Source organism: Pseudomassariella vexata (assembly GCF_002105095.1).
Source record: "Pseudomassariella vexata strain CBS 129021 chromosome Unknown BCR38scaffold_6, whole genome shotgun sequence".
Classification (NCBI taxonomy): domain Eukaryota; kingdom Fungi; phylum Ascomycota; class Sordariomycetes; order Amphisphaeriales; family Pseudomassariaceae; genus Pseudomassariella; species Pseudomassariella vexata.
The window spans coordinates 2260701-2287053 of record NW_024467961.1 but is presented as its reverse complement, the minus strand read 5'-3'; the positions used below and the strand labels follow the sequence as shown (position 1 = coordinate 2287053).

The 26353-nt window shown below is 51.2% G+C and overlaps 9 protein-coding genes across 9 annotated transcripts; 6 read left to right on the top strand and 3 right to left on the bottom strand.

Annotated features, from left to right (window-relative positions):
* Positions 1-962: 962 nt before the first annotated feature.
* On the top strand, positions 963-3141 carry BCR38DRAFT_197382 (Aft1 HRA domain-containing protein). The gene is made up of 3 exons (XM_040854067.1): positions 963-1091; positions 1287-2448; positions 2505-3141. Exons 1-3 carry the CDS (start codon positions 1049-1051, stop codon positions 2821-2823), a joined length of 1524 nt encoding a protein of 507 aa, XP_040716578.1. The 5' UTR covers positions 963-1048; the 3' UTR covers positions 2824-3141.
* A 939-nt stretch (positions 3142-4080) lies between these two features.
* On the top strand, positions 4081-5830 carry BCR38DRAFT_342013 (Mis12-Mtw1 protein family-domain-containing protein; the record flags this gene model as incomplete). The annotated part of the gene is made up of 4 exons (XM_040855919.1): positions 4081-4210; positions 4274-5053; positions 5172-5337; positions 5389-5830. The coding sequence occupies 4 exons, from the start codon at positions 4081-4083 to the stop codon at positions 5828-5830; spliced, it is 1518 nt and encodes a 505-aa protein (XP_040716577.1).
* A 1452-nt stretch (positions 5831-7282) lies between these two features.
* BCR38DRAFT_523880 (Flavinator of succinate dehydrogenase-domain-containing protein) lies at positions 7283-8522 on the bottom strand. The gene is made up of 2 exons (XM_040865273.1): positions 8179-8522; positions 7283-8118 (listed from the first exon to the last, which is right to left on the bottom strand). Exons 1-2 carry the CDS (start codon positions 8408-8410, stop codon positions 7583-7585), a joined length of 768 nt encoding a protein of 255 aa, XP_040716576.1. The 5' UTR covers positions 8411-8522; the 3' UTR covers positions 7283-7582.
* Positions 8523-8709: 187 nt separating this feature from the next.
* Positions 8710-9968, bottom strand: BCR38DRAFT_523879 (emp24/gp25L/p24 family/GOLD-domain-containing protein). The gene is made up of 3 exons (XM_040865272.1): positions 9646-9968; positions 9462-9585; positions 8710-9395 (listed from the first exon to the last, which is right to left on the bottom strand). Exons 1-3 carry the CDS (start codon positions 9856-9858, stop codon positions 9070-9072), a joined length of 663 nt encoding a protein of 220 aa, XP_040716575.1. The 5' UTR covers positions 9859-9968; the 3' UTR covers positions 8710-9069.
* A 276-nt stretch (positions 9969-10244) lies between these two features.
* On the top strand, positions 10245-10981 carry BCR38DRAFT_484846 (U1 zinc finger-domain-containing protein; the record flags this gene model as incomplete). The annotated part of the gene is made up of 3 exons (XM_040863799.1): positions 10245-10254; positions 10329-10700; positions 10797-10981. 3 exons carry the CDS (start codon positions 10245-10247, stop codon positions 10979-10981), a joined length of 567 nt encoding a protein of 188 aa, XP_040716574.1.
* A 1804-nt stretch (positions 10982-12785) lies between these two features.
* Positions 12786-16091, bottom strand: BCR38DRAFT_341330 (uncharacterized protein; the record flags this gene model as incomplete). The annotated part of the gene is made up of 3 exons (XM_040855859.1): positions 12786-13007; positions 13059-14216; positions 14295-16091. 3 exons carry the CDS (start codon positions 16089-16091, stop codon positions 12786-12788), a joined length of 3177 nt encoding a protein of 1058 aa, XP_040716573.1.
* A 3132-nt stretch (positions 16092-19223) lies between these two features.
* BCR38DRAFT_341530 (arginase family-domain-containing protein) lies at positions 19224-20744 on the top strand (the record flags this gene model as incomplete). Its single annotated transcript, XM_040855875.1, has 7 exons — positions 19224-19364; positions 19424-19520; positions 19577-19667; positions 19724-19807; positions 19860-20089; positions 20139-20557; positions 20613-20744. 7 exons carry the CDS (start codon positions 19224-19226, stop codon positions 20742-20744), a joined length of 1194 nt encoding a protein of 397 aa, XP_040716572.1.
* A 1676-nt stretch (positions 20745-22420) lies between these two features.
* Positions 22421-23267, top strand: BCR38DRAFT_484843 (uncharacterized protein; the record flags this gene model as incomplete). The annotated part of the gene is made up of 2 exons (XM_040863798.1): positions 22421-22563; positions 22634-23267. The coding sequence occupies 2 exons, from the start codon at positions 22421-22423 to the stop codon at positions 23265-23267; spliced, it is 777 nt and encodes a 258-aa protein (XP_040716571.1).
* A 2413-nt stretch (positions 23268-25680) lies between these two features.
* On the top strand, positions 25681-26148 carry BCR38DRAFT_484842 (uncharacterized protein; the record flags this gene model as incomplete). Its single annotated transcript, XM_040863797.1, has 2 exons — positions 25681-25812; positions 25864-26148. 2 exons carry the CDS (start codon positions 25681-25683, stop codon positions 26146-26148), a joined length of 417 nt encoding a protein of 138 aa, XP_040716570.1.
* Between the last annotated feature and the right edge of the window lie 205 nt (positions 26149-26353).

The window sequence follows — 26353 nt, the reverse complement described above, 5'->3', positions numbered from 1 at the left end:
GATATTTGCCACCATGCACCACCACCTTGTATGAATGGGTTGCCGCATTTCCACTAGTGCAGGCTGGATGCCACCTTTCCCAGGGAGAAATCGTGTCTCATCGAAGTCTGTTGCCCACCCAAAGTTCCCATCTTCCCATCCCTCATTGATGATTGATCAAACTTTGGGCATCGTTGAAGTCAATGTTGATGTGCCCCAAGGTGTGCAGTTCTAAGCAGAAGCAGAATGCATGCAATTTGGGTTTCGGCAGCAGCCATACTAAGTGATGGACGCAGAGGTAGACAGAACGGAGTTTCTGGCCCGCTGCTCAACTAAAATAAAGATCAATCTCGAAGACCCGCAATGTATAGGTGAGTCCGAAGGTTCGCACTTTGCACACGACAAATGGGAAATGGCGTCAACCACCGAGTGCCCTATTGATACCTTGAAGCGCAATGTGGCTATGTCCATGTAGTGAGTTGGTTAATCCCGTCTCAGTGCTTCTGTTAATCATCTGACGAAGACGCACATTTTGAACGGTCTGGATGGATGGATTGAAGACGGTCAAGTGCACCTGAGAACCAGTAAACAGTAAGACGAGACAGACGGAGGCCCGATTCCCAGATTCGCACTGTACTTCCAAGTACCCAAAGTAGCTTTCAAATCACGTTCTTTGACGCTAGGTGGTCTTCGAAGATGCGGTGGTACGCTTTGGCCAAGCTCGGCTCCAAGCAACTTTCGGGGGCTTTTACGTCTGCTGTGCCTATCTTTCCACGAAAAATCACCCCTTATGTCACTTCTTCATTCATGACCTCATCGCAGTTTTCCTCACCACCTTTGCACCACAGGCATTCGACACGGCGCCCACAAACGCAATCCGCCCAGTCAGCTCCCTGATTGCAACCCCAGTCTCCCACTGACCAGACGGTTCCTGCTTGCCCGTGTACTATTGCCTGACTCGCAGAGGTGGTTTGCCCTCGCAAGCTGCCTCCAGGCCCGAAAGCGTCGTTACATCATTTCTCTGCCCCGAGACCCAAAACCATCCACAACAATAAAACACTTCGTCACCATGGCTGCTACCGAGTCTAAGCCTTCGGATAACCCATCTTCAGGTGAGTTAGCTGACTTCAACCCCCATCGCTACCTTCTATTGTCGCGTTCATCATTCGCATGTACTTGATTGACACTGGTTGTCCATCGAACCTTGTCAGTCGCGCGCATCCGAGTTTGTCATCGTAGTTCTGTCATCGCATCGTAGCAAAATATGATAACCTCCTGTCGCTAACGGTATTGATTGTTGACTGTAGCCACTAACGGCGAAAAGAAGCCCAGTGACGCGTCCCTGAAAACGGAAGGCACCACCAATGCTGAACCGGGTCAACCATTGGCACCACCACCGAAGCCTAACGAGAACGGCGGTGATTATTTTTCCAGCAACTTGAGCCTTGAACCAAACCCCTTTGAACAGTCATTTAGCAACGGCGGCACCGTCGAAACCCCAGGAGGGACCAAATTGCCCAGTGTGGCTGCCCTGACATCACCGTCGTCGTTGTTGCCCGGGAATGGGAACACGCCTTTCAACTGGGGAGGAGGATCTCTTAGGACGGGACCTCTGAGCCCAGCAATGCTGTCCGGCCCAACCAATGACTACTTCGGCGATACATCTCACACCCTGCGCGGTGGTTTTACACCTAACGAAAGTTCTCTCCGAACAGGCTTAACACCAGGAGGCAGCGGTTCTATGTTTCCTGCTCCGAGTCCTAACTCACAAGCCCTTTTCAACCAGTTAGCAAGTGGTGGCGCGACCCCGAGCACCCTTGACTTCCATCGAACTGCTATGAGCGCGGCGGCCGCCAAGGCAAACCGCGATCAAAACCAGTCTGCAACTTCAGCACCACAAGACATGGCCAACGGCGCCGTCAAGGCAGAAAATAAACCAACGTCAGGCCAATTCGATCCACACGACAACGACGCCGCGAATGGCCTTTTTATGCTGGCTCAAGGAGCTCAGCAACGCAACGGCGGCCAAACCACGAATCAACAATTCCCTGTCGGAGGTAATCAGCCGGGGCATGCCCATCCCGCACCAGCCACTCAAAACAACACATCACCGCACGTGAACAGCAAAGGGAACGGCTCTTCGATTGACGCATCATCTGTCCGAGGTGTCAGCGAAGCTGCCAGTGGCGCATCAGATGAAATGGAACACTCACGACCCACTACTCGAGGGAAGGGCAAGCGTGGTTCCGGAGCCAGTAACGCGATCCCCAATGGCAGACGCAAGGCTGAAGAGCCGCCCGCAAAACAACCTGCGAGCAAAAAGATGAAGACGGCACCATCCAGCAACGATGACGAAGATCATTCATCTGATGAAGACGAAGATGGCCACATGGGCAAAGACGAGAATGGTCAACCCAAATCTAAAATGACGGACGAGGAGAAGCGGAAAAATTTTCTCGAGCGGAACCGGTATGACACCACCTTTCATGTGCTCCTTTAATGCTCTACGCTAACATTTGGAACAGCGTTGCGGCCCTCAAATGTCGACAGAGAAAGAAGCAGTGGCTAGCTAACCTTCAAAACAAGGTGGAGATGTTTAGCAGCGAAAACGACGCTTTGACTGCTCAAATTTCACAGCTTAGGGAAGAAGTAGTCAACTTGAAGACATTGCTACTGGCTCACAAAGATTGCCCGGTCACTCAACAACAAGGTTTGCATGGCGCTTTCATGCAACAGGCTATGGAATCATACAATCCTCAAATGAATCCTTACGGTATGGGTGCTCCCATCCAAAACCAGCAGTCAGTCATGGCGGGCCAGTCAGTACAGCGACGTTTTTCGTAGGAGGATGACGCCGGAGCTATAGGAGAGACTCATCATCATGCCGTAAAGCAGGAGGGCATGACCACTTGTTTGACGAGTGAGGACATGTCCGAGGATGACAAAAGCCGATTCCGTGACAGCCTCGACAAGCTACTCGCCTAGATAAGGAGGAGGTCGGGCCGATATTTAGATGGATTTGAACCTTCTCAACGGTCGAAAGAACTGTTGATTGTTCCCACGGAGGAGTCGCCTTTCGCTCTCCAACCTGTAATAATATTGTTGAGCTGATGAGAAGACATGCTGGCGTTGGGGTTCATGGCTATACAATAACAATCTACAGCCGGAGGGAGGCGGGAGGCTGCTCGGGAGCTTTGGCTCGATAGCCAGTAGCCAATCCTTTCACTGCGTTCCGGCTAGGCATACATCAAAACGGCGTTCAGGGAACGGTCCTTCCCGACTGATTTAACAGGCGTTTACGGATGGAGTGGGGAGAGGAAGATTATGGCTCAAACCATTATCATTTCCTGTTCCACGAATTATTTAGTCCTCAGCGTTAAGCGAGTATTTCGGGAGCAACAAATGGAGAGCTACCTTACGCGCGAATACACACGAATCGAAATAAATATTTTCAATTTTAATTTATTGTTCCAATATTAGTTAACGGTACCTATCTTGCGGAGTCCTTGGCGCAGCGACTATGATGATTATGGTGATGGACTCATGTGGACTTGGGGTTGTCCATGTAAACAAAGACAAGTACCGTTTTAAGTGTAGAAATATTGCTGTTCGAATTAAATCAGGCTGCGACATATCTCCCTTCATAAGATTTTAGTCATGGAGAAGCTGGGCGCTACCGAGTAGTGAGTATATTAATTAAGTGTGGTAGACGTATTGCCGTCGCTTTGTTACAGCGGACGGCGGGTAAGGCTTTAGAATGTCAATCGGTCAATCGGTTGGTCTGTGCTGCCAAAAGAAGTTTAGCGCTGTACCGGTCTGTTTACATGGAAGGCGCATCCTTTTCGCGCCTCGACACCAGGCCTCGCCTCATGAAGAAGCACGGCGGCGGTGACCCCTCACTAATTGAATCTAACATCGATACGAATAACAACCGGTCCCATGTATGAACATCAATTGGCCGGTACGCACGATCGAGATATTACGAATTGACGCGACCAACGGCTGGTTACGCGCCTCCACCGTAGACCCGACGGCCAAGCTACGAACCTGACCTCGTCACGCCGCATATTTCCAGTTAATGAATCGTCCAAGCCATCATCCATGACGACCCTCGTGCAGACTCGCCAGCCGCTGCAAGTACTGAGCATGAGCAATCAGCCCAAGCGGCGCCGAAGCGAGCGCCTCGCTGGTGCGTCCACCTCATCCCATTCAACGACCGCGGGGCTGTTATGTTGTTGATGGCACTAGGCCCGACTGAACAATTTGTACTGACACAGTCTCTGACTTGTTATAGCATACGATGAGCAGGATGGCGACTTCCACTTCACACGAGGGTCGAAGCGGATGAAGACTGCGCAACCGGAGCCGATATCAGAAGATGATCCGGCACCCGCGCCTGCTCCAGTGCCGAAGAAGAGCAGCAAGGCGAAAACAAAACAGAGCAAAGTCCGCGAAGCATCAGTAGAAGTGCCTCCAGTGCCACCCGCGCCGCCCAAACGGACTTCCAAACGGAAATCGAGCCAGGCAATACAGTCGGATGAAGCACCACCGCCAGTGCCAGCAGCGGCGCCGCAACGCACCACGCGTCGGAGCACGCGCTCTTCGATGGAAAAGGCGGGAAAGGAGCAGCGAAAAGCTGCGAATGGCGCATCAAGATCAAGAAAGGAGGGCACACCCAAAGGGCCCTCCCCTGACCAAGCAGGCCAAGCGACACCTCCACCAATGTACGTAGACCAGACCGAGACCGTGGCAGACGATGCAAGCAACTCCAAGAAGATTGCGTTGCCCTTCAGCGACACACCCATCATCAACCGCAACAAGGAGATGCGGCGCAAGACGGGCGGCAGACGGAGTAGTCTGGGTATGCGCGGACGAAGGGCAAGCTCGCTGATCGACAATGGGCATAGTGCCATTCCGCACCGCGAAGTCGATTCGAGCGAATTCTACAAACATATCGAGGCCGAGGGACCGAGCGAACCGCGACGAATGAAACAGCTACTGACCTGGTGTGGTGAGCGTGCCTTGAGTGAGAAGCCGCCGCTGGGGAGCCTGAATTCTAATGCCGTTCTTGGTGGTGAGTTTTGAACCCCTCCCTTTTTGCCGTACTCATGGGAAAGACCAGGACGGGTTTGTGTCTGGATACTGAGGATGGGACAATGCGAATTCTCGAGGAATGCTAACGCCATACACAGCCCGAGCGATTCAAGATCAGTTACTCAAGGACTTTCAATCAAAATCTGAATTCTCAGATTGGTTTTCGCGAGAAGATGTCCCCCGCCCACCAGCCATCGAAAAGCCAAATCCGAGAAATATGGAACACGAGGCAAGAATAGCAGAGTTGGAGGACAGGATAAAACGGTACGTTCGTGCTTCTAACCACCGTAAGGACTTGTGTCTAACAAAGTGCAGGTTAAAAGTCGAAAAGAAGGCTTGGCTATCCCTTAAACAACCGCCTCCTGAACTGCCGCCTCTCTTCGCAGTATCAGAAAAGTCCTTACAAAACCAGAAGTTACCAGACCCGTCACTCCTCGATTCAGAAGAGGCTCAAATGCTAGCTTCGCTCACAGCGCCGACTACCAGCTTTTCTAGTCTCAGATTGCAGACACAATCGCGAATGCAGGCACTCCAGGGATCATTGGAGTTTAAAGTGGATCATCTGGCAGACAGCGTGCATAAGCTGGAGCAACGTGTTAATACCGCAAATAAGGAAGCCGACAGGGTGCTGGAATCGAGCGCAGCGCGATTAAGAGAGCGCGAGGAGAGGGAGAAGAAGGCGGCGGGCACCAAGGATATGCCCGTCATGGAGGTGTTGAGGAGTTTAGGCAGGATACTGCCAGAAGGCGGTGGATGACGATACTCTTGACGGGTATTTTGGAAGCACATTTCAACGTACAACCGATCAAAATGACAGCTTTGGGAGAGCTTTGCCACTACCACGCGATCCCGATTCCCTGGCAATACGTCAATGAGTGGACTTGGGACTACAGCCGATGATGTCTTGAGACGAATGCGAGGCCGGAACTTCTGGTGCAAGCAGGAAAGACGAAGATGACGCGCTGCAGGTACTCCTATGTACCGTATGATGCCTTCGGGCCAAAGCCTCGCGAGCATTGGCGACGGAGCGCCTTGCAAGAGCCGGGAAGTTGGAAGATACCACCACCTTGAACTTCGTGGCTTGGGAGAAAGGGGTCAGACTCAGACTTCCGTTTTGCTTTGTTCAGCGTAGATGAGATAATGACCCGAATGAGGACGGCCTAGGAGCCATTCAGACCCATTGCACTGCTCACTCTTCAAATACTTCAGGTTGTATGGGGTTGTTGCATGGAGCGGAGATCTTCAGATCTGAGATCAACGGGATTGGAATGCAAAATACTTCTGGGGACACTGGGGAGAAATTGGTATGCAACATCTATATCTTGTAGCTCCCGGTCCAACAATTTGCGAGTGTACATTTGATGGCATCAGTTACTGCCCACTCACTTCGCAGTTTTTTTTCCCTTATCAATACCAACCTGACTTTCGTTGTTCCCCTGGACATGGGTAGCCCTGGATGTCCTCTAGCGATGCTATTATCAAGTCAAACTTCCAAGCAGCGGCAAGAGCATGGATACCTTCAGGTCACCCCGTATATGATTGATGCAGATCATAGAAATGTCAAATAAGAAAATTCCATAAGCCTAGCAGTTGGCCTGAGAATGTAGCCACTATACGCTTTTCTGATATATATCCCTGTTTGAAGGGTTGCTTTGCTCATTTCAGATGCTCTACAACTTGAAGAAGGTATCGGGGGCGGCATCAACATCTTTTGATAACGGAGAACAAAGGTAGCAGATTCGAGAAGCAGCTATCCACCGTTAATTCGATGTCGTCCCTGGCAGCTCACTTCGTATCTTGACGAAATACACGCTTGACTCCAGGAGCTCCTCGACGAAAATCAGAAGCCACAGGCATAAGCTTCAGTGCTGTATCCCAGGGCTTCCTCTTGAATATCAAACGCAACTTATGCTTTGCCTTGGAAGCAAAGACCTGAGCATAGCACGTAACTCACTTCGATAGATGAGTGAGATGCATGGCGTGTTCTCACATGCATTCTTATTCTGGCTTATCCATATCTAAGAGCGACGGCTTGCAAGTCACTTGGAGTCGTGACAATATCAATGGCCGGAATCTCACGCCGTAAGCTGTAGAAGATAGATCCCGGCAATCCGAGCAGATTTGCAGATGAAATCACCGCTACCCTAGATCATAAGTTCAATATCATATCTCATAACAGCGCAATGAAACCATGAACTTTGAGCTTATCGCCGGTAATAGTATGTTCGAGTCGAATAGACACAGAATCTACACATAAGGCTCAAATAGTCACAGTCAACAGATGCTGCCTTCATCAATGCACGAAGCTCGGTAGCAAACCGGGCGACTATAATAGGCTGATATCGACCACATTTCGAAGCCCTGATTTGAACCCCTATTCCTTGACCTGTACAGTACAACCCAGTCTTCGTCTAGTTAGCTAATACTTACACACCGTTATAATGATCATTATAGTACACCCAGCAAATCTGAGGCCCCACCAACTTGTTTTCCTCAATCTACTGAGGTTTTAAAATGGGCATAAACCCCATACCACCCCCTCGGCACCCCCCTTACTCCGCCTCTTAACATGCTCCCTTAACATCTCCAACACCTCACTATCCTTCCACCGTGCCGGCACCGGCCGGTACGCTGGCCTGAAGGTACCCACGGTCTGCGCCCACTCGCCCTCACCCGGCTTGCGGTACGGCTCCTCTGAGGCCGCCGCCGCCGCCGCCGCCGCATCCTTCCCGGCCTTGAGGTTGGCGACCGACTCGGCGAAGGGGGAGGTGGGTGACCAGGTCGACTTGCCACTTTGGGCGGATGGCGACGACCTGGTCTCTGATGTGCTTTCGGCCGGGGTGGAAGATGCAGCTTCCGCTGCTGCCTCCTGAGCGGCGGGCGAGGGCGTCTCCTGCGTCGCCCAGTAGTAGATATCCCAGTCGTTCTCGTCGAGGAACTTGTCGTACTGCGCCATTTGCTTCAGGGTCATAGTCGGTAGGTATTTATCCGCAAAAGTCGACAGGAGTAGATCGGATTCCAGGGTTCCTCGCTTCCGGCTCTGGTCTTTTTCTCATGTTAGTTAATGTTGCCAGTGGTGTAAGTTGGTAATAATGGCTGGCATACAAACCAGGCGTGCGCGCATCGTCTTGGCGTCCTCGCCTACCCTCCGCAGAGGTTGGATCTTAAATTCGAGACCCTCGAGCTCGCCGACGCCCATCTCGCCCTGCGGCGGCGGGTCTACAGGCGGCGCATTGCCGACTCGGGCGCTGAGGCGAGGTGCGGTGGAGAAAGAACGGAGGAGACGAGGTGTGAGGGAGCGGCGCGCAGGGCGCAGGATTTGTTGTAGAGAAGACATTATTTTTTTGGGTTTCGAACAGTTACTTGATTTGTTGTTGGCTGAGTATAACAGAAAGGATCAATGGGGAAGAATCTGGGGAAACCAGGGGACCGTACGGGTTGTTCGAATCGTTGACGTAGAAGAATTTCTGAGACCCGCTTGATGCCGAAGGTTCAAATGGAGACTGCCGAGGCCGATGTCCCGGCGGCCGGGAGTTACCATCGCGGCTTGGCTCCCGACCATATGAACTTGTTCTGGCCTTTGTACTGGTCTATGTCTCATAAAGTAGCTGAGGTCCCAACATGTAGCCGGTGTAGTCTGTGTAATTGAGATTTGTTTCAAAGATATGCTGCCTCGAAAATGTTGATTGATGGCATCAATCCAGTTATAACTCTTTCACATCATTTAGAGATCACTAATGAAACATTCTGAATACTGAAAATGCCCCTTTCCTATCAGTCATTGCCCGTTTTGATATTTCTTTCAACTCCGTAATGCCATGGGACGCCTATACAGATTATGCATACACGCATGCCATCTCATTTCCATGCACAACTCCGAGATTGCCTGCTCGATACTCATCCGTACTCGAAGCCGCAGCTCATGGTTGGTTCGTTGCCCCCACATGATGGATTCTCTCGCCAAGTCCTACCCGAATATGTCGTGCTCCCTGCCCCTTAAATCAGATGCTTCGACCTGAAGTAAGCCCTGAGGTACATGATCTGCCAACCCCAGAGTCCAATAAGTAGCATCGTCGTGCCAATGCCGAACCACTTGACTCGTGTGTTTGTGCTCTCGTTGGTGTCGCGCAGCTTCTGTTCTCGGCTTCGCAGGTAGTCCATCTCGCTCACGATTTCCTGAATCATCTCCTCAACACGGCGGAGTTCGGCCTCGAGGGGCTTCAGCTTCTCGTTGGCCTGGATGGCGGACCAGTCCTTGGCATCAGCGCCAATATCAATGTCGAGCTCCACATGGCGCGTAGCATCAGCTGGGGGTCGGCCGGCTATAGTTGCGGTCACATGTTAGCCTTTCTGATCCTTCCGTCAATCCGAGACCAGAGTAAACATACTGCCCGATCGCAGGTTCTCGAAGCACACGTCAAAAGCAGCGTCGGCATGCGAGGTAAACACTTGACGGTGCTCGCCCACAATATCTTTCCCACGGCCGTACTCATTTCCAACGGCATCCTTGATCTGTACAACAACGGCCCGTTAGCATCTCACCAGGACGCGGCAGGTGAAGACCAAACCTACGTTCATGTTGACCGTCATGCCATCCCTCTTCTGACCGCCCACAATCGCAGTCACGACAACGAGCGTGTCTTTAGCCACAAAATTCCGTATACATCGCTCGGGCTTTCGGTCGTGTTGGTTCTGTGCTATGAGGTCGAACTTGAGAGCGTGTACAGAAGAAATTAGGAGAACGATGCTGCAGACATACTGCAGCAATGACCTTGCGGGTGCCATGGTTGCGATTTACTGCCGAGAGAGTTGTTTGGTCGGGCAGCAGCAATTGGTGTCTGCTGGAGGCGAAGAGATTACTGCTCAATATCGCAAGGAGCACTCGAGTAAAGAGGCCAGCTCGTGCTTCACAGGGCCGCGTCCAGGGAACAAGCTCGGAACTATCGGCCAATCAACTAGTGCGAGTGCAGCTAGTGGTGGGTCTTGCTGCTTGTGTGGGGCTTCAGCCTCGTCGCCTTTTCCATGAAGCGCAACCACAAATCCCCAGGGACTTGGGATGTTGTATTTCAACATCGTTTAATCCATTCAACAACAGCGATACTTGCGACCATTTCAATTATTCCTTCACCGGACGCGCAAAGCATCGCGAAAAGCATTGCGAACCAGCCAAGATGCCAAAATGTAATGACTTCCTACCCTCGCGTTACCGTCGTCGCCTGCTGTAAAACCCACGAGCTGACCCTCTTTGTCTACAGTCTTCTGCGACTACTGCGATGTCTACCTAACGCACGACTCCATGTCGGTGCGCAAAGCCCACAACAGCGGCCGCAACCACCTGCGCAACGTGCAAGCATATTACGAGCAGATCGGCCACGAGAAGGCCCAGTCCGTCATCGACTCCATCACGTCGTCGTACGCTGCCGAGGGCCAGGCCCACGCCAATCCCATGCTGCCCCAGAACCAGCCCGGCCTGCACGGGGGTCACGGCCTTCCACCCCCAGGTTTTCCCGCAGGCCTTCCGCCGCCGCCATTTGCTGGTTTCCCCGGAGGTATGCCGCCGCCGTTCCCGGGGATGCCCGGCGCGCCTCCTCCGCCTGGTGCTGCTGGGTTCCCGCAGGTCATACCGCGTAAGTTCAATCCGTCTCATCGCTTCCAACCCTCTGGTACAAGTCGTGGTGGAAATGCAAATAGAGATATAAGAACGGGATCTGACAGACTAGAAGCTCCCCCAGGTGGTCGTGGAATGCCGCCTTTTCCGCCTCCAGGTCCCGGCCATGCCAACCTCCCGCCGATGCCGTTCCCATTTCCACCTCCTGGAGCAGCTGGCGCGCCGCCTTTCCCCTTCCCAGGTATGCCGCCTCCGGGTCAGTTCGCTGGTCCACCCGGCCAAGGCCCTCCTGGGAGATAGGAGAATCACCATGAAAGCTCTGGATGGAATAGACAGCATTATACTCCACCCAGCCAGAGGCCGTCTGGGAGAATGGAGAATCCGCACCAAAGGTCTCGACGCGACTAGCGTCAATATGTTTGGCAAACCTGGTGAGATGATCTGACCAATGTAGCATTGGACGAAGGAGAGGAGACGTGAGCTTCAAATCATGCGACATCAGGAGAAACACCCTGACAGTACCAAGCAAAGCGATATATCACTGCGCTCCTCCACAATCAGATGTATGAAGGCTTCAGCGGACTTTCACGTCCATCTAAAAGACTTGGCAATCAGAATACCTGCTTAATTAGACTCCCGCAGACGATTGAAAATGAAGTCGCTGTCTTTTGCAAAAGGGGAGAATGTATGGAAGGATGGGGGGCAGTAAGCACGATTCGGCTCCGGAGTTTGGTTGCTTTTCAGAGTTTCAAAGGATACCATCATGGCATGATTAAGGCGTCGATGGAGATAGATCAAAGTATTGTATTGATAGGCACAGGGCCACATGTTACTCAAATAGACGCTGCATTGTGAGCCAGTTCCCGCCCTTCAAGTCATTATAATCTGTGCTGCTAAGTATAGCCGCGTTCATGCCGTATCCTACAGACCCAAACTCGAAGTCATGAGTTCATCCCGCAGGCCGGATTTCATAGCGCAGTGGGCAATGACAGCCAAGCTTGCGGCATAATCCACTCGCACCGTTTCATTGAGAAAAGGGCTTATTGCAGAGACGCACCTGGTATGGGCGTAATAAGCGAGACCTTGGCCGTCCTAATGTCCTCATGCGTATGAACTAGCAGCAATGTTCGTTACCATACGTTCGCCCCTGGTTCTCCTGCAGAACAAAATCCACCAAAGTAGGCAGTGTTCATTCAGTCGATAGCAAGACAGCTCGCTTCGTATTTGGTTACCAATGCTATGAAATCTCCCCGGCCTCGAACCACCAGTGAGTAAGTCGTACAATAAACACCATACACCAACAAAACCTACGAGCAGACTTCAAAGGGGTAAATAAAGCCAGTCGTCTGCCACGAAATGTCTTCAATGTTAACATCCAGCTCATGCCAATCCGAAATTTGTCCAAACAACAGAAAACCCCAGTAGGCCTGGGGTCATCCACACAAGCGTCATGTCTAAAGAGCAACAACGAAAACCGCCGAGATTGTCAAGACGACCCATGCTCGCGAATATCGTCTCAGAATTGTAGTGGTATCGATCATGAAAATCATCTATAATAGTACAACATGATTTCATTTTTTTTGACTCTTTCGGTCCGGCTTCCTGTCTCTCCCCAAAAACCTACCTTCATTGCTTTGCATATATCATCATCATCATAAGTGATAGAACAGCACCGGGATCCCAGCACGATCTCCTGGACCCCGTACATCCCAAATCCCAAAACAAAAATCAAATCATAACGTCATCCCTGTACATCTTGATGGGACGAACACCGAAATACCCCCTTTATCCCTCCTCCTGTAAGATGTGACAACAATCTCGTATTTCGTATACGCAGTGTGGGTATGTTGGGGGCGAGAGGGCTTGCCGGTTTGCTGTTGGTCATTTTCTCATAATGGTCATGAACGCGTGTCGGATATTTAGTTGTAAATGTGTGTTGAGCGTCGTGCTCCTTTTAGTCTTTTTGTTGTCAAGAATCGCATCGCCGCGCCGCAGAGTGAAAAGCCAAACTGAAAAAAAGACATTCAGTCAAATGTGGCAAACACCGTCATCCAGGCGTCCTGATCTGCCCTCTAGACTTGGACCTGAACCCGTGGAGCTCTTTCTACACCGTCCGATTGGCTGTGCCGTTCGGTGCGATCACCCGTGTCGCTCGTGATGCCAGATGGAGTCTGATAACTTGGCCCTTGTAACTTTTGCGTTTGATGACCTCGCCAACGCCATCCCTAACCTCGCGGGGGCCGCTGATCTTCCCACGCAACGCGTCGGTCCTCTTCTGTCTTCTATGTTCACTCAGTCTGCGCTGCAGGTTCTGCAAGCCGTACTGCTCGAACTTGTCTTGCCAGCCCGGAAAGAACCGTCGACCACGGGTATCGACACGCTTCTCGACTCCCGACATGCGGCGGCCCGTTCGGTCAGGCGCCGTGGAAGGTCGACCCTGGCCAGTCATGGCTTGCGACTGCGAACGATGGCGCAATGACGAGGGCGAAGCAGAACGGCCCCAGCGCATGCTGCTATAGCTATTCTGATGTCGCATGACACGAAGATTGCCACTTTTGGTGCGTTTGATGGTGCGCCTCTCGGGCCCGTAGCTGTCGGCTGCCGTGTAATGATCATCGTTAGCCACAGGCAATATGGCAAACGTATTCTTCATCCGCTGACTAAGGGAGCGGCGTGGAGGTGAGGGGCGATTATCAACAGGCGGGTATCTGTAAACTCGATCGCCTTCGTCGGTTATGTCATAGACCCAATCCTCGTCGCCCTGGCTGTCGAAGAGCGAGGAGGTTGGCCGCCAGAATGGATGTAACCTGGCTTCATCAGGCGGTGGATCATTGGCAGTGGGATATTGAGTCAATATGGCGTCTTTCCCCTTTTCCACCGCTGAATTCTCGGATGTGTCCTTGTGAGTATTCTTGGACATGGACAGAGTGCGCAGGAGGAATCCCGGACGCTGAGCACTGCCGTCTGAACTTACGCGCAGACTCAAAGCCCGCTTGACCAGCGAAGGCCGCCTCTCAGTCTCCTCGAAGTAGTTGCCAAGCATCTTCATCTTGTCCGCAGCGGGAGTGAGGCCCGATGGAGTAGCTGGAATGAACTTAATTGCAGGAGGAGGGACAGCAAGGGCAGGGGGTTCGGGAGGTGCACGTGGATTTCGTAGAGGAGAATCCACTTCGTCCATGGAAAACCAAGGTTGGGGAGGTGTGACGGGGCCCCCGTCAGGACTGCTGGTTATGATCTTGGGTTTATCAATTACCGGGGTCGTCGCCATCTCATCCGTCCCAGCAGACCTTTGCCTCTGTAAAACGTTTGTCTCTCCGGATTTCGATGAGGTGTGATCGACCATGAGTACAGATTTGTTCTGGTGCGGGTAGATGTTCACCGCCATGGCTTCCGAAACCTCTGCTGCAGAGTGTGTTCCGTTTGTCTCGACGGATGCTATGGAAAATGGTGTGTTGTGCGTGGTCAGTCGTTTGCCGAAGAACGGGTCCCCGTTGTGGTCAACCAGTGGCCTGTGGTCATGCGCATCTCTGTGCGACTCGACGGAAGGGGCCGGTTGAAGTTGTTTCTGACGGGATTGATCGCCCTCGTCCTCCTCGGCTGGGATGTATTCAACGGAGGGGACACGTTCCACAGTAACTTTGGGTGGTGGCAATCGCTTGTGCTGCCCCTGGACCGCATTGTGCGCCGTTAGGCTCTCTGCAGTCAGCGAGTTCGATCTGGACCCAGTTCGAGAGCCCGCAAGAGAGCCCGCACGGGACGTATTCCTGCTTGTTGGTGCCGACAGGGAAGACGTTCGAACTGGAACCATTGGGGGATAGTCTATAGTCCGCTGGTCCCCTGGAAGTGAGCCGTCAGATTCTGAAAGGGTTCTACCCCTACGAGAAGGCCGGTCAAGGTAAAGTGACAAGTCTTTTTCTTTAGCCTTGGATACACTAGACAGAGGCACCGAACTCAGGCTGTTGCTTCTCTGAGACCGGCGACTGCTCGTGGACCTAAGCGAGGGCGTCGCCATAGATTTCATTGACGTCCTTCTGTCGGGAATGACAATGACCGGAATGCCTCCGTTCTTCCACACCTCACGGCGTGCTTTGCGACTGGCTAGGGAACTGACAGTTCCAGATGACGCAAGACTCTCCGAACGAGCGACGTTAAATCTGGCCCTCCCTCTAGGATGTCTCACGTTCTCGTCCAAGCCAATCGAGTTTGTAGTAGAGCTGGAAGGAGAAAGGTCTGACCTGGAATCCCTGAGTCCCGTTTGCTTCTTAACGTGTCGCAGTGTCTTCAGCCGTTGAGGCGGCGTATCAACCAAAATGGCCTCCACGATGGTAGAGACGGTAGATTTGGTAGACATACCAGATGATCTTTTGGGATTGGTACTTATTGAGGATTCCGAGGTTGAGAGCGCGGTCCAATGCTTGCTGCCCCGGTCTCCAAGTTCTTTGGTTGGCGAGGAGTCAACCGTTTCTACGCGATCTTGCAGGGGTATGGAGCGTAAGGCCTTTGTCGCGTTGGTCGGCGTGATTGTCACATCTTCGACAACCTCAACAACCTCGTGCTTGCGGCCATTCGATCCCTTGCCCTTGGGTGGGTTCCGCCGTTTTCGCACCGTCACATTCCGCATGAGATTATCATCCCATTCCTGCTCAACGTCGTTTGCGGAGCCCCATTCCCCATCAAAAGCAACAAACTCGTGTTTCGTCCGCGGTGTCAAGTTTTCTTCGGATTCTAATCGCAAGCCCAAGCCCTGCGTTGTATTCTGTTTCGGATCTTTGGACTGCCGCACTGTGCTTTGGGAGGTTCGACCAGAAGACGCCCTCAGACGCAGGGTCAAATCCTCAGCTGATGAACCTGGAGTCTCCCGCGCCGTCTTGAACGAGTCAGCGCGGGAATCTGCTGTTGTAGCCTTGGAAGGAATGCGGTCGGCCAGGACGGGACGGAAGGCTTTCGGTCTCCGCGTTGGGTCGGGTGGTGTCACATCGGGAGTGGGAGGGCTTCTTTGGTTCGGGGGCGTGCTTGGTAGCCTCCCCGCAGCGCTCGGAGCACTCGCCGCTGGGCTCTCAACGTAGGTTGGACTTGGTGGCAAGACAGACTGGCTACTCGAGGATGCACGAGAATGCGTTGGCGGGGTCGGGGGAGGATCAGGTGGTCTAACCCTTCGTAACGGTGGTTTCGACGACCGAAGGGTCGGCCTCGCGGGCACGGCGCATGGTTCAGCGTTCAGTTGACCCGATGGTCGTGCTTCGTAGGTGGTGTACGGCTTGTTGTTTCTAGGATGTGGGAGGACTTTGTGCTTTTTAAATGCCCTCTGGCTGGATGGGACAGCCGGCAAGGAGGAGCGATCGAACTTGAGTGGATCGAAATACAGGCCAGCCTGGGCGGTCGACGACGTGGTTTCAGTAGGTGCGAGCATCGCAGCGTGTGGTTTGCACCACTTTCCGGCAATGATGACTTCACTCATAAAGCTCGCTGACTCGGTCCGACACGGCGGGTAACGCTTCGCATATTGAAAAAGCGCGTTTCAGTGCTGAAGTTGTGAGGACCTTTTCGATAAAGAGTACGAAGTACGGCGCAGAGGCAGAGGTTATTGCGGTAGGCGGTATTGCCTCGGGGGAGTACTTGTGCGATGCAGAACTAGACTGTCTTGAATGCAGTCGTCTCTCCTTTCTTCTGAGAGGCGGTTCGACTTTTCCCTGCAGAGCAACTGCAGGTCGAGGGGTCATTTAACCCAGGCAGAGGCTGAGATAGTACGGAGACCACATTGACCGAGCGCTCAGCGACTCGCAACCCATGATGCAAAAAGCATACTTTATTAGACGTAGCCACTCGACAATGCCAACGTTAGCGCCTATTTCGCACTCGATTGCGAGACAGGTGTTGTGTTGTCGTACCGATCTGAAGACTGACTGGCTGACTCGGAAATAAAAAAGAAGTATTGTTTTATGGCCGTTACGATTACCTGCTGCTCAAGAAACCAGACGGATCGCTCACGGCCAACGTCAGAGAGACGGAGGATTGGCTTCGAATCCTGGACGGGAGATCCCATTGACTTCCCTCAATCCTGCCTTCCCGCCTTGCTCAAAGTGTTCGAGTGGACGAGTGGCTGGGGGGGTAGGAGGCCCAGTCAAATGCTCAGGTGGGTTAGCGCCAAAGCTGATGTACTTCATACCACGTACCGATTTGCAGTGACAGCTGAAGCCCGCGTCGCATCTGCACGAGAACAAGGAGATTGTCACTCGGTGTCCGTAAAGTCGAAGACGAAGACGGTGCAGAGTAGTTCCACCAAACTGGCTCCATCTTACCGAGATATCATTTGATCATTGCAATGGCCACATCCGGCAACTGCTCAACTGCTCTGTTCGCTATCATGTGCCCTTGTGTACATGACAAGTACATGCCCCCACAAGGTCAGTGTACCGTGATTGAACGTTTGCAAAGACCGGCTTTGAATCGTCACATCGCCGTGCTGTGTAGCTCGTTCTCTTACAAAAATTCTTGCGACAGCTGCATACGAGTCTGCCAAGAAATCGGATTCTTGCTGCACAGCAGAAAGAGGGGTCCATGGTCTCGACGGCTGTCGAAAGTTCAGGGGGCACTACTTCTGGCTGTGTGGCCAACTACGGTGTAGGACAAAGCATCCGTTCTGCATCCCAATTGTGCTGCGAAATTTTCACAACAACGATTACGACTGGGCCGCGGGCGTGGACCTCTTGCATTAAGACCGCGCCAGTAGACAAATCAGCTTCTAGATCGGGCCAAAGCTGTCGTTCCATTTCTGCAGACGTGCAGCACGTCGAGTCGAATCAGAGCCCGGATCGCCGGAGCGCGAGACCATCTGCTCCAAGCGACTTCGCTCCTTGGAAGGGTGGTGGCTGGAATTCGGACTGAGAAAAGGACAGCCTGTCAGTCTCCGGCAACTCATTACCGCCATTTTCTCCTCTTCCATGACCTGACTTTGGCATTCATCTCCATTTTGAGTATATTGTAGATTGGCGAGTATACTCAGCTGTGTCGAGTATAGGTGGGTGCTTTCTTGCCATTGCCAATTGGAATCCACGTTCTCACAGACCGAACCTCATTTGCGGATCTCAAGGGCACTGACGTTTCTTGGTCCCCATCTATGCAGTGTAGTGCAAGATAATCATCATGACCCCAAAGTCCCAGGCGAAATAGAAACCTCCTTCATACAAGTTATTCAAAATTGCAGCGGCGCAGACAATCAACAACAACCGATATCTGATTGGCTTGGATATTCGTCCAGTACCAAGTTGCAGTTTGGTCAAGTTCCTCCTGTCCAATAGGATTGCTACTCATACGTGCTAACAAGAAGGTCATCTAAGTGCACTCGAGCTCAAAAGCAACCTCGGCACCTCCCGAACGGCACCTACATGGACTGAACTTTGAGCTCCAAAGCGTACTGCTTAACAACGCTAGAATCAATAATTCTTATGACATAGAGTACGATGCATCATTCGGCTTTGAGCATCACAGCTGCCCCGGTTGGACGTTTCGAGTGGCCCCTCTTCCAAGTAGAAGATGGGCGGTCACGGTGTTATGCCTCAACGGCCTTCATATTTCCCACTCACCCCGAACGTATTCATTCACTAGTTGTCGCGTAATTATTCTTGAGATCTTCATTTGGGCATGCTTGTCACATGAACATCAGTTGCTCTAACTAGAATCTCTCTCAAAGCAGACTTACCACTTCATGAAAAGGGACGGATCCGAGTTCAGCCAGAATGGTCACTACATATTTAATTACGCCTCTACCTAGCAGGAGTAGGAAGCATGTGGCATAGCATTATTCATCAAAAGCTGGAATAGACCAGGTGCAGCATATGATCCATTGATGAGATCACTCTGTTTCTCACCGATATGCACACTCCCGGCAGTTTGTTATCAATCCGATCGTTATACATATTCTGTATCGCAAGTTAGCAAGAATTTCCCCACCTTGGTTCTGCATTTGGCTGGCTTATACTATCTCCTCCCCTCTCCGTCATTTGGGGAGAGGGCGTGATTACGTTGAACTTTGCGGCTATCGGGAGCACACTACATCCTACGACATCTGCCATTGCGGAGGTTCGGCCAAAGTTGCGGAGGCGGTAGGCAATAATCCATCGGGTCCGGGCGAGCAAAGATTTGGCTTACACGGAAGCTTTATCTATCTCATGCCCCGCACAATCAAGCTATGTCATCGTTGCAGACAGCTCCCTAACCATCTCCAGTTACCTAATGGTAATGAGTTCCATGACACGTTAATACACTATGCATGCTGGACATCTACTGCAACATCAGCAAGTTCTCTGGCTGTGGTATAAGCTTCTGAGTGGATGGCACTTGAAGATAAGCTCCAAGATGCCGTGGGCCATGCCACATTCTGCAGCAATGATGGATGGCATGCTCCTACCAATCCTAGCACGAAAAGCTGGCCCTGCATGAAGCTCTGGGATCATAAAGATCAAGCAGAAGCCAGTTCTTGATCAGAAAAGTTTCCAACTTAACTTCTATCACAATTCATCTTGGCCGCTTGGAGTTACACAAGATGTTGATCTCATTCCTTGCCTTTGGCTTTGCTGCCACTAGTGTTGTTGCTCATGAGGGACACGATGATCAGAAGCCTCGTTCTGGTCCCCACCAGTCTCTGTGGTACACCAATACACTGCCAGGTGACGGTGGAACCCAGGTAAGTCTATCTTGACTAGCCCATAAGTCTGGGAGGGATACCCTGACCGGGACTTCTAGGCCGACTCGGTTTTCTCAGGCATTTCCACCTTTGGACGCCTCCCCTACCAGCCCTGCTTGAGTTATAAAGACGCCTCGTACGATATTGCATTCATTGGTAAGTAGATGCATTGGCTCAGGTTAAATCCTATCGTTTGGCTGACAGCGTAAAAGGGGCTCCTTTCGATACTGGCACGTCATACAGGCCAGGTGCTCGCTTTGGCCCGTCAGGTATCCGTCAAGGATCTCGCCGGTTGAATCTCTAGTATGACCTTCAGCTTAGCTCCACCAGCTTACAGGTACTGACAGTGTGGGCTTTAGCGGCGGCTATAACGTCCCGCTCGCCACAAACCCCTTCGACGGCTGGGCAAAGGTTCTCGACTGTGGAGATATTCCAGTGACATCGTGAGCTCGCACTTGGACGATCCCCTCGTGGACAGATACTGACACAGTTCAGGTACGATAACTCGTGGGCTCTCAAGCAAATTGAAGAGGGCCACTACAGTATTCTCTCGCGAGCGCCCAAGACGGATGCCAAGAAGGCCGGCCCGGCCAAAAAGGGAAAAACACTCCCTCGTGTCATTACTCTTGGTGGTGACCACACCATCACTCTTCCTCTACTTCGTTCCATCAACAGAGCATATGGGCCGGTCTCAGTCATCCACTTCGATAGCCATCTGGATACATGTAAACATCATGCCCCCTCATGTTAATTTCAACTAATAAAGAATGAAAGGGCGACCCAAAGTATTTGGAGGTTCGCCCTCCGAGGTTGCCAGTATCAACCATGGCACGTACTTCTACCATGCCGCCATGGAGGGTCTGCTTGCCAATGACTCCAACATCCACGCTGGGATCCGCACGACTCTTAGCGGACCGAGTGACTACGAGAATGACGGCTATTGTGGTTTCGAGATTGTAGAGGCTCGGGAGATCGACACCATCGGGACGGATGGCATCATCAAGAAGATCATCGATCGTGTCGGCACGACCAAGCCCGTCTATCTCTCGCTCGACATTGATACGTTGGATCCTGCCTTTGCCCCAGCTACTGGTACACCCGAGACGGGGGGCTGGAGCACGCGAGAGTTGCGCACTATCCTCAGGGGATTGGAGGATATCAATTTAATCGGCGCCGACATTGTTGAGGTTGCGGTAAGGCAAATCACTAATTTTTTGGTCTTTAGGAAAGATCGCTGATGCCCAGTAGCCTGCCTACGACACGAACGCCGAGCATACCACAATGGCTGCAGCAGATGCTCTCTACGAGATTATGAGCATGATGGTCAAGAAGGGACCGTTGAGCAAAATGGTGGAAGACAATGACGTGGATGAGCTCTGATCTCGGTGCTGCCTTCTCGCCCCAACACTGGGTATTGTCTAGATGATTGGGGAGTGTACAGGTGGCGGCGGTTGGGTTGGTTCTTGCCCTTGGGGTTAGTGGGTAGGGGCGTCGAAGAGAGGTTTGGAAGTCCGGGATTGCGACGTGGTGTTTCGGCCCACTCTCGGCTTGGTGTCGAACATCGGTCTACGTAGATCACTGTCTCGAGACCGATTTGACGTACTGAACTGGGTTGACTAGGATGGAGCTACATAGTCCAGGACATGATGGGTTTGGGGTTTGTTCTTGGGGACTGACTGCAAACAATCCCTAGCACGCTAAAACATGCTCAATGACATATTCAAGCCTACTCCATGTGCTTTGCATATATCAGTAGTAAACTGTGGGAGTATGAGAGCTCGAGGACTCGGGCTTTGGGGTTAGTGTTAGCTTTATTGTCTCCCTAGATCCTTGGGACATTTTCAGACTCACAACGTATGTTAGCCTGCGGTAGCATCGATAGATTATTTCATCATGGACAGGGATACTGAACGGCACCATGGTTATCCGCGACAGCCAGGGCTTATCAAGAGCGCACGGCAAGTCGATGCTGGAAGGTGACCAGTAGTTGTGGCGCCAGAAGTTAAGCGCCCAAATTTTGGAGCCGAAGATAAGGGCCCACAGGCATGGATTTTGGTTCCAAGGTTGGGGGCCGGGATCCACGTTGGAGCCTCAAACTGGGAACGTACGTTAGTGATGACCAATATCGGTCACATTGGAGGCCGCTAAACCCGAACATGACACTTGGCATCGCCAACATATTCCAGACTCAACTCGACGGGTTCTGTAGCAATCTCACAAATGGTGATCATCGGGCACGTTGTACAGGATATAAAGAACAGTTGACATGATAGAAAATGCATTCGACCACTGTCAGTCTGTATGGCTAAGGGGTCGGATTACTTTAGTTATTTGGTTCATCAATTCTTCAGTTGGACGTCGCAATTCATTGTCAAAGACTCTGCTTGGGTTTGAACTCGTGATCTATTGGTAGGCTATTCTAAAGAACTCGGTGATTCCGAGTGTTGTAAGCCTATTTGGGGGCTGTATAGGTCTTGGAGCGAAAGCGGCGTAAACCCTGCCTATCAGTGGCTTTCAGTACGGCCCCTTCATTCCTTCAATACTAAGCACGCTTGCTCAGCTTAAAATCCTGAATTACAGACTACTGACTATCACGTTGAGACTTATTTTATTCCGTAAGCAGCTTGAAATAGAGTCTGCCTGGTTAACATCCATTTTTGTGGGACGTGCCCAACTTGGATATCACGCATTTGAACACGATGGATGTGCAAATATGCGATTGTCAATGCCTTCTCATTCCCCATTGGTCATCCTTGAAGATTTCTGCAGATATGCACGGCTAAGCCTCATCATGTCACAGTCATCTTGAATCCTATAATTCTGAACGTGCCAAAAATGCACTCGTGGTATGTACAAATAGAATTCGCAATATGACGTTGGGTGAATGGGAAACGTCCCACATCTAACTATAAATGAAACAGTTTTGCACTGAGGTGAGGAATCTCAGCAGGACAGTCTGTCGCCCCGAGCTAGAAAATTCTTGACGCCTCCGTTCTTCAACATCCCTCAAAGAACCCAGCCCTCAGACACTCTCGTTCTCGATTCTCTACTTCACAATGAAACCCGTCTTTATGTGCATTGTCTTGGCCCGCTTTGGCCTGGCGCTACCCACTGGTCTCTTGGAAATCACTACCCAGGGAGAGACAGTAACGCGAGGTTTTGGATCCAATACAAACCAACGATCCCAACAGTTTCGGGGGTATGTCAGAGAAAGTGCTACTAGTACAGATGATCATATTATGCGACAGTGACTGATGTCGGTTTAATAGGCGCGAGGATACGGACAGACGCTCTGGCTATGTCACTATGGAGTCAAGGGCGGACACTGACGGCCGTTCGGGGTACAACTCTGTCGACTCAAGGGAAGATACCGACGGCCGTTCAGGATACAACAATGTGGACTCCAGGGCGGACACTGACGGCCGTTCGGGGTACAGCTCTGTCAACCCAAGGGCAGATACCGACGGCCACTCAGGATACAACAATGTGGACTCCAGGGCGGACACTGACGGCCGTTCTGGGTACAACTCTGTCGACTCAAGGGCAGATACCGACGGCCGTTCAGGATACAACAATGTGGACTCCAGGGCGGACACTGACGGCCGTTCGGGGTACAACTCTGTCAACCCAAGGGCAGATACCGACGGCCGCTCAGGATACAACAATGTAGACTCCAGGGTGGACACTGACGGCCGTTCTGGGTACAACTCTGTCGACTCAAGGGAGGATACCGACGGCCGCTCAGGATACAACAATGTGGACACCAGGGCGGACACTGACGGCCGTTCTGGGTACAATTCTGTCAACTCAAGGGAAAATACCGACGGCCGCTCAGGATACAATAATGTGGAATCCAGGGCGGACACGGATGGACGTAGAGGATACAACGACTATTATCCGTAGTGTTTTCTGACTGTTTCGAGGCTTTGTCCTTTTTTTTGCACTATGGTGTCCCGTAGGCCGAAGGTCTAGTCACTTTTTTCAAACATCCTTACCACTCAATATCACCGCAAAGCGGCGTGTTTTTCTGATGCTGTTGGGAGTCTCCTTTCTCCATGATCCGGAAATCGAACCAATCAATCGTCCCAGAATCCTTGTGTCAACCTCTGAACAGACGATCCTCAACCCTGCTTTCTTCTCCCTGCTGCTCATGAATCTCTGTTTATATCGTACCAGCTGTTGCTTCTCATTAAGTTTCCATACTGCGTGGATTATATGGAAGCGATATATACACGGCTTAACTTGCCTCACAGTTCTTATTATTCCTTTCATATGAGCTAATCTCTGTGCTAATGGGGTTGTAAACTTTATGATAGAGTGTGGATTGTGTCTCCTTCCATCCGTACTTCCATCGCACAGCGCAGCCCAAACTTTTCCATTGTCACCGGAGAACCATCTCAGTTTTCCCATAGTAGATGGAAAGAAGATAGATTTAGGCCGTGCGGGTATTCGAGTCTTGGAAGTGACGTTCAAGATGGTATCTCGTAGCCTTCTCCATATTTGTCGAAATAAAATTGTGGATGGAAGTGCAGTCACATAGATGGGCGGATGAAGATGGCCATTGATGGTAAAAGACCTAAGAAATTGCAAGCAATGGATGGCTCCAAAATATGGCGTACTATGCAATATTGATACTGGCTAATGTAGTGCAGCGGTATACTGCTCATAGTATTTAGAATGACGATATGCAGCCTCTATACATGCGACCATTCGAGCCCCAATGCGCTAACTTGATGAATCATATTGAACACAATAAAAGAGCTTTACAGCCAAGAATAACAAAGAAAACAATCTGGTAATTGCGTGAAGAAGCTTATCAAACTAATCTCATTTCAGCCCAAACCCGACCTCGACGACACATGACAGGTTATATGGTTGCGCTGTGTATCGTGCCACTACTATGCTCCCAATCAGCATTTCAAAATACATATATCAAAATTTTTGATAAGATGCCAGGCAAGTCTTGAAATTACGGGCCACTTCCAAAATATGGCCTTCGGTGTATAAGCTTGCTGCCAAGACCACCGAGACTTACCTGAACCTCTACCCTCACCAATACATTGTGAGCTGTAGAAATAATTATTTGAAGCCATTCAGAATTTCCGGTTCAAACTGCCACAGCCAGGTATCAAGCTATTCGCAATTTATAACCAAGTCATTGGCAGTTGAGCGCTAATGATTGGAATCGCTGCTCTGCATTTCTCACTGGATGCCGTACCGCAACAATATGCTCATGACGCCTAAGTCTAGTTCATTGAACTTGTAATTTCACGTCGTGCCGATTACTGGATGTAAGGGAGTTACCTCGCGGTAATTATATAGAAAAGATTGTGTGAAACCTCGGACCTGTTGGGGGAGGGGGGGTTCCGAGCAGAGGGAACTGCAGCGGACAACTTGGCGTAAAATCTGGTCCGGTGGATATAGTTGCCTGGGAAGAAATCCATGCGCCGTTTTCCTCATGTGCGTGGCGGTTCGAGCCGTAAGCTGGAGGATTTCCTGGGAACTTTAGGAACCTAACTATAATGTGTTTGGACCCCCAAACCTGAGTCGTTCAGTCGAGGTCCAAGCAGCATTTTCATCAACATTTACCGTACCTTGTGGTTGTAAAATGCTCATTTAAGCTAGACGGCGAAAGATCGTCCCCAAATCTTGATAATACGGAAGCGCATTGCAAACTGTATGGGAATACCGCAAAGTTAGACCTCGGGTAAAAATAGACTGGATACACTCCAGCTTCTAGCAATACAGTTGGAGCGATCACGCAAGACTAAACCAGGGCGGACGTGGAGAACTCTTCAACTGACGCACCGTCTCGGAGGATTACCGCCCTTCGACTCAGTAAACCCAATAGGGTTGTGGCGGATTCTTAATTGAGCTACCTAGTCGTTGTGATCTGTGGCCTGGTTACCAAATCTCGAGTTACAACTCGACCTGGGCCACTCAAGGCGATTCCGGTAGAGCTTAACCACAATTTTGGACCCCCCTACATAGACAAGCCATCTTGAAGAACTCTACCTCTTCTTGCGGGTAAGGGAAACGGCAACAGATCGCACGAGCGACTACGTAAGTCGGCGTGTAAGTAGGTTTCCGGTATCAAGAATGACGACTCTAAATCAACCCCTACATTTTCAATCCCCCGCGGCCATTTGCGACGATGCTAGTATAAGTCTGTCGTTAGACCTCGTAGTAACATTTCTCTGTCCCTCATCCACTACCATCAACTCTTACACTCTTACAGCATCTCACTCCACCTTTGAAAAACTATTTTAATTCTTCCCATCGCTGTACCACTCGTCGAAACTCAAACACCACAAAAATGAAGTCCTTCACCCCTCTCATCTTCGCCGCCGTCGCGATGGCCCAGACCACAACCATTGGAGTTACCGGTTCCGCCAGTTTGACCACCTCCAGCTTTTCCTCTACCTCCAGCTTTGCCACGCTTTCCAACGTAAGTATCTTTGTCTAACACGATGCTTCATTTGTTAATCGGTAAATTTAGTGTGTTATCGATGCCGGCTCGCAGGGCACCTTCACGTTGCCCACGGGTCAGTGCACGGTGACGTCGAGCACTGATTCGTCCTCCAGCACCAGCACCACGTCCACTTTGAACGATGTACCGCCCACCACCCAGATTACTGGTCAAGCCACTACTACCCAGGCTGACGGCACCGCTGGAGGTGCTTCGGATCCCCAGGCCACGTCACCAGTTGAGGCTGGCGCTGCCGCTTTGGGCGTTAACGGTCTGTTGGCCTTGGCCGGTGTTGCTATTGTTTACGCCCTGTGATATAGGCAACAATAATATGTGTCTTTGTAGTGAATTTGTACAGGATAGGAAATTTGTTTTCATTCTCGAATTGGGTGGAGGTTATAATTGGTGGTATGTTTTGGAATAACAACTAGAAGTGGGAATTGATAAGTAGTCATGATGCTGTCGTTATTGTAAAATCTATACATGTCTCTTTTTGTCTCCTGGTGTATCATAATTGATC

What these genes read in the sequence shown, in the direction of transcription:
- BCR38DRAFT_523880 (XM_040865273.1), bottom strand. Translation starts at nt 8,410, where the DNA reads ATGTCTTCTCTACAACAAATCCTGCGCCCTGCGCGCCGCTCCCTCACA. An exon ending in GATGCGCGCACGCCTGGTTT is followed by an intron (nt 8,119 to 8,178) that starts GTATGCCAGCCA and finishes CATGAGAAAAAG; the next exon opens with ACCAGAGCCGGAAGCGAGGA.
- BCR38DRAFT_197382 (XM_040854067.1), top strand. Translation starts at nt 1,049, where the DNA reads ATGGCTGCTACCGAGTCTAAGCCTTCGGATAACCCATCTTCAG. An exon ending in TTCGGATAACCCATCTTCAG is followed by an intron (nt 1,092 to 1,286) that starts GTGAGTTAGCTG and finishes TGTTGACTGTAG; the next exon opens with CCACTAACGGCGAAAAGAAG. An exon ending in AATTTTCTCGAGCGGAACCG is followed by an intron (nt 2,449 to 2,504) that starts GTATGACACCAC and finishes CATTTGGAACAG; the next exon opens with CGTTGCGGCCCTCAAATGTC.
- BCR38DRAFT_523879 (XM_040865272.1), bottom strand. Translation starts at nt 9,858, where the DNA reads ATGGCACCCGCAAGGTCATTGCTGCAGTATGTCTGCAGCATCGTTCTC. An exon ending in GCATGACGGTCAACATGAAC is followed by an intron (nt 9,586 to 9,645) that starts GTAGGTTTGGTC and finishes GTTGTTGTACAG; the next exon opens with ATCAAGGATGCCGTTGGAAA. An exon ending in CGAGAACCTGCGATCGGGCA is followed by an intron (nt 9,396 to 9,461) that starts GTATGTTTACTC and finishes CCGCAACTATAG; the next exon opens with CCGGCCGACCCCCAGCTGAT.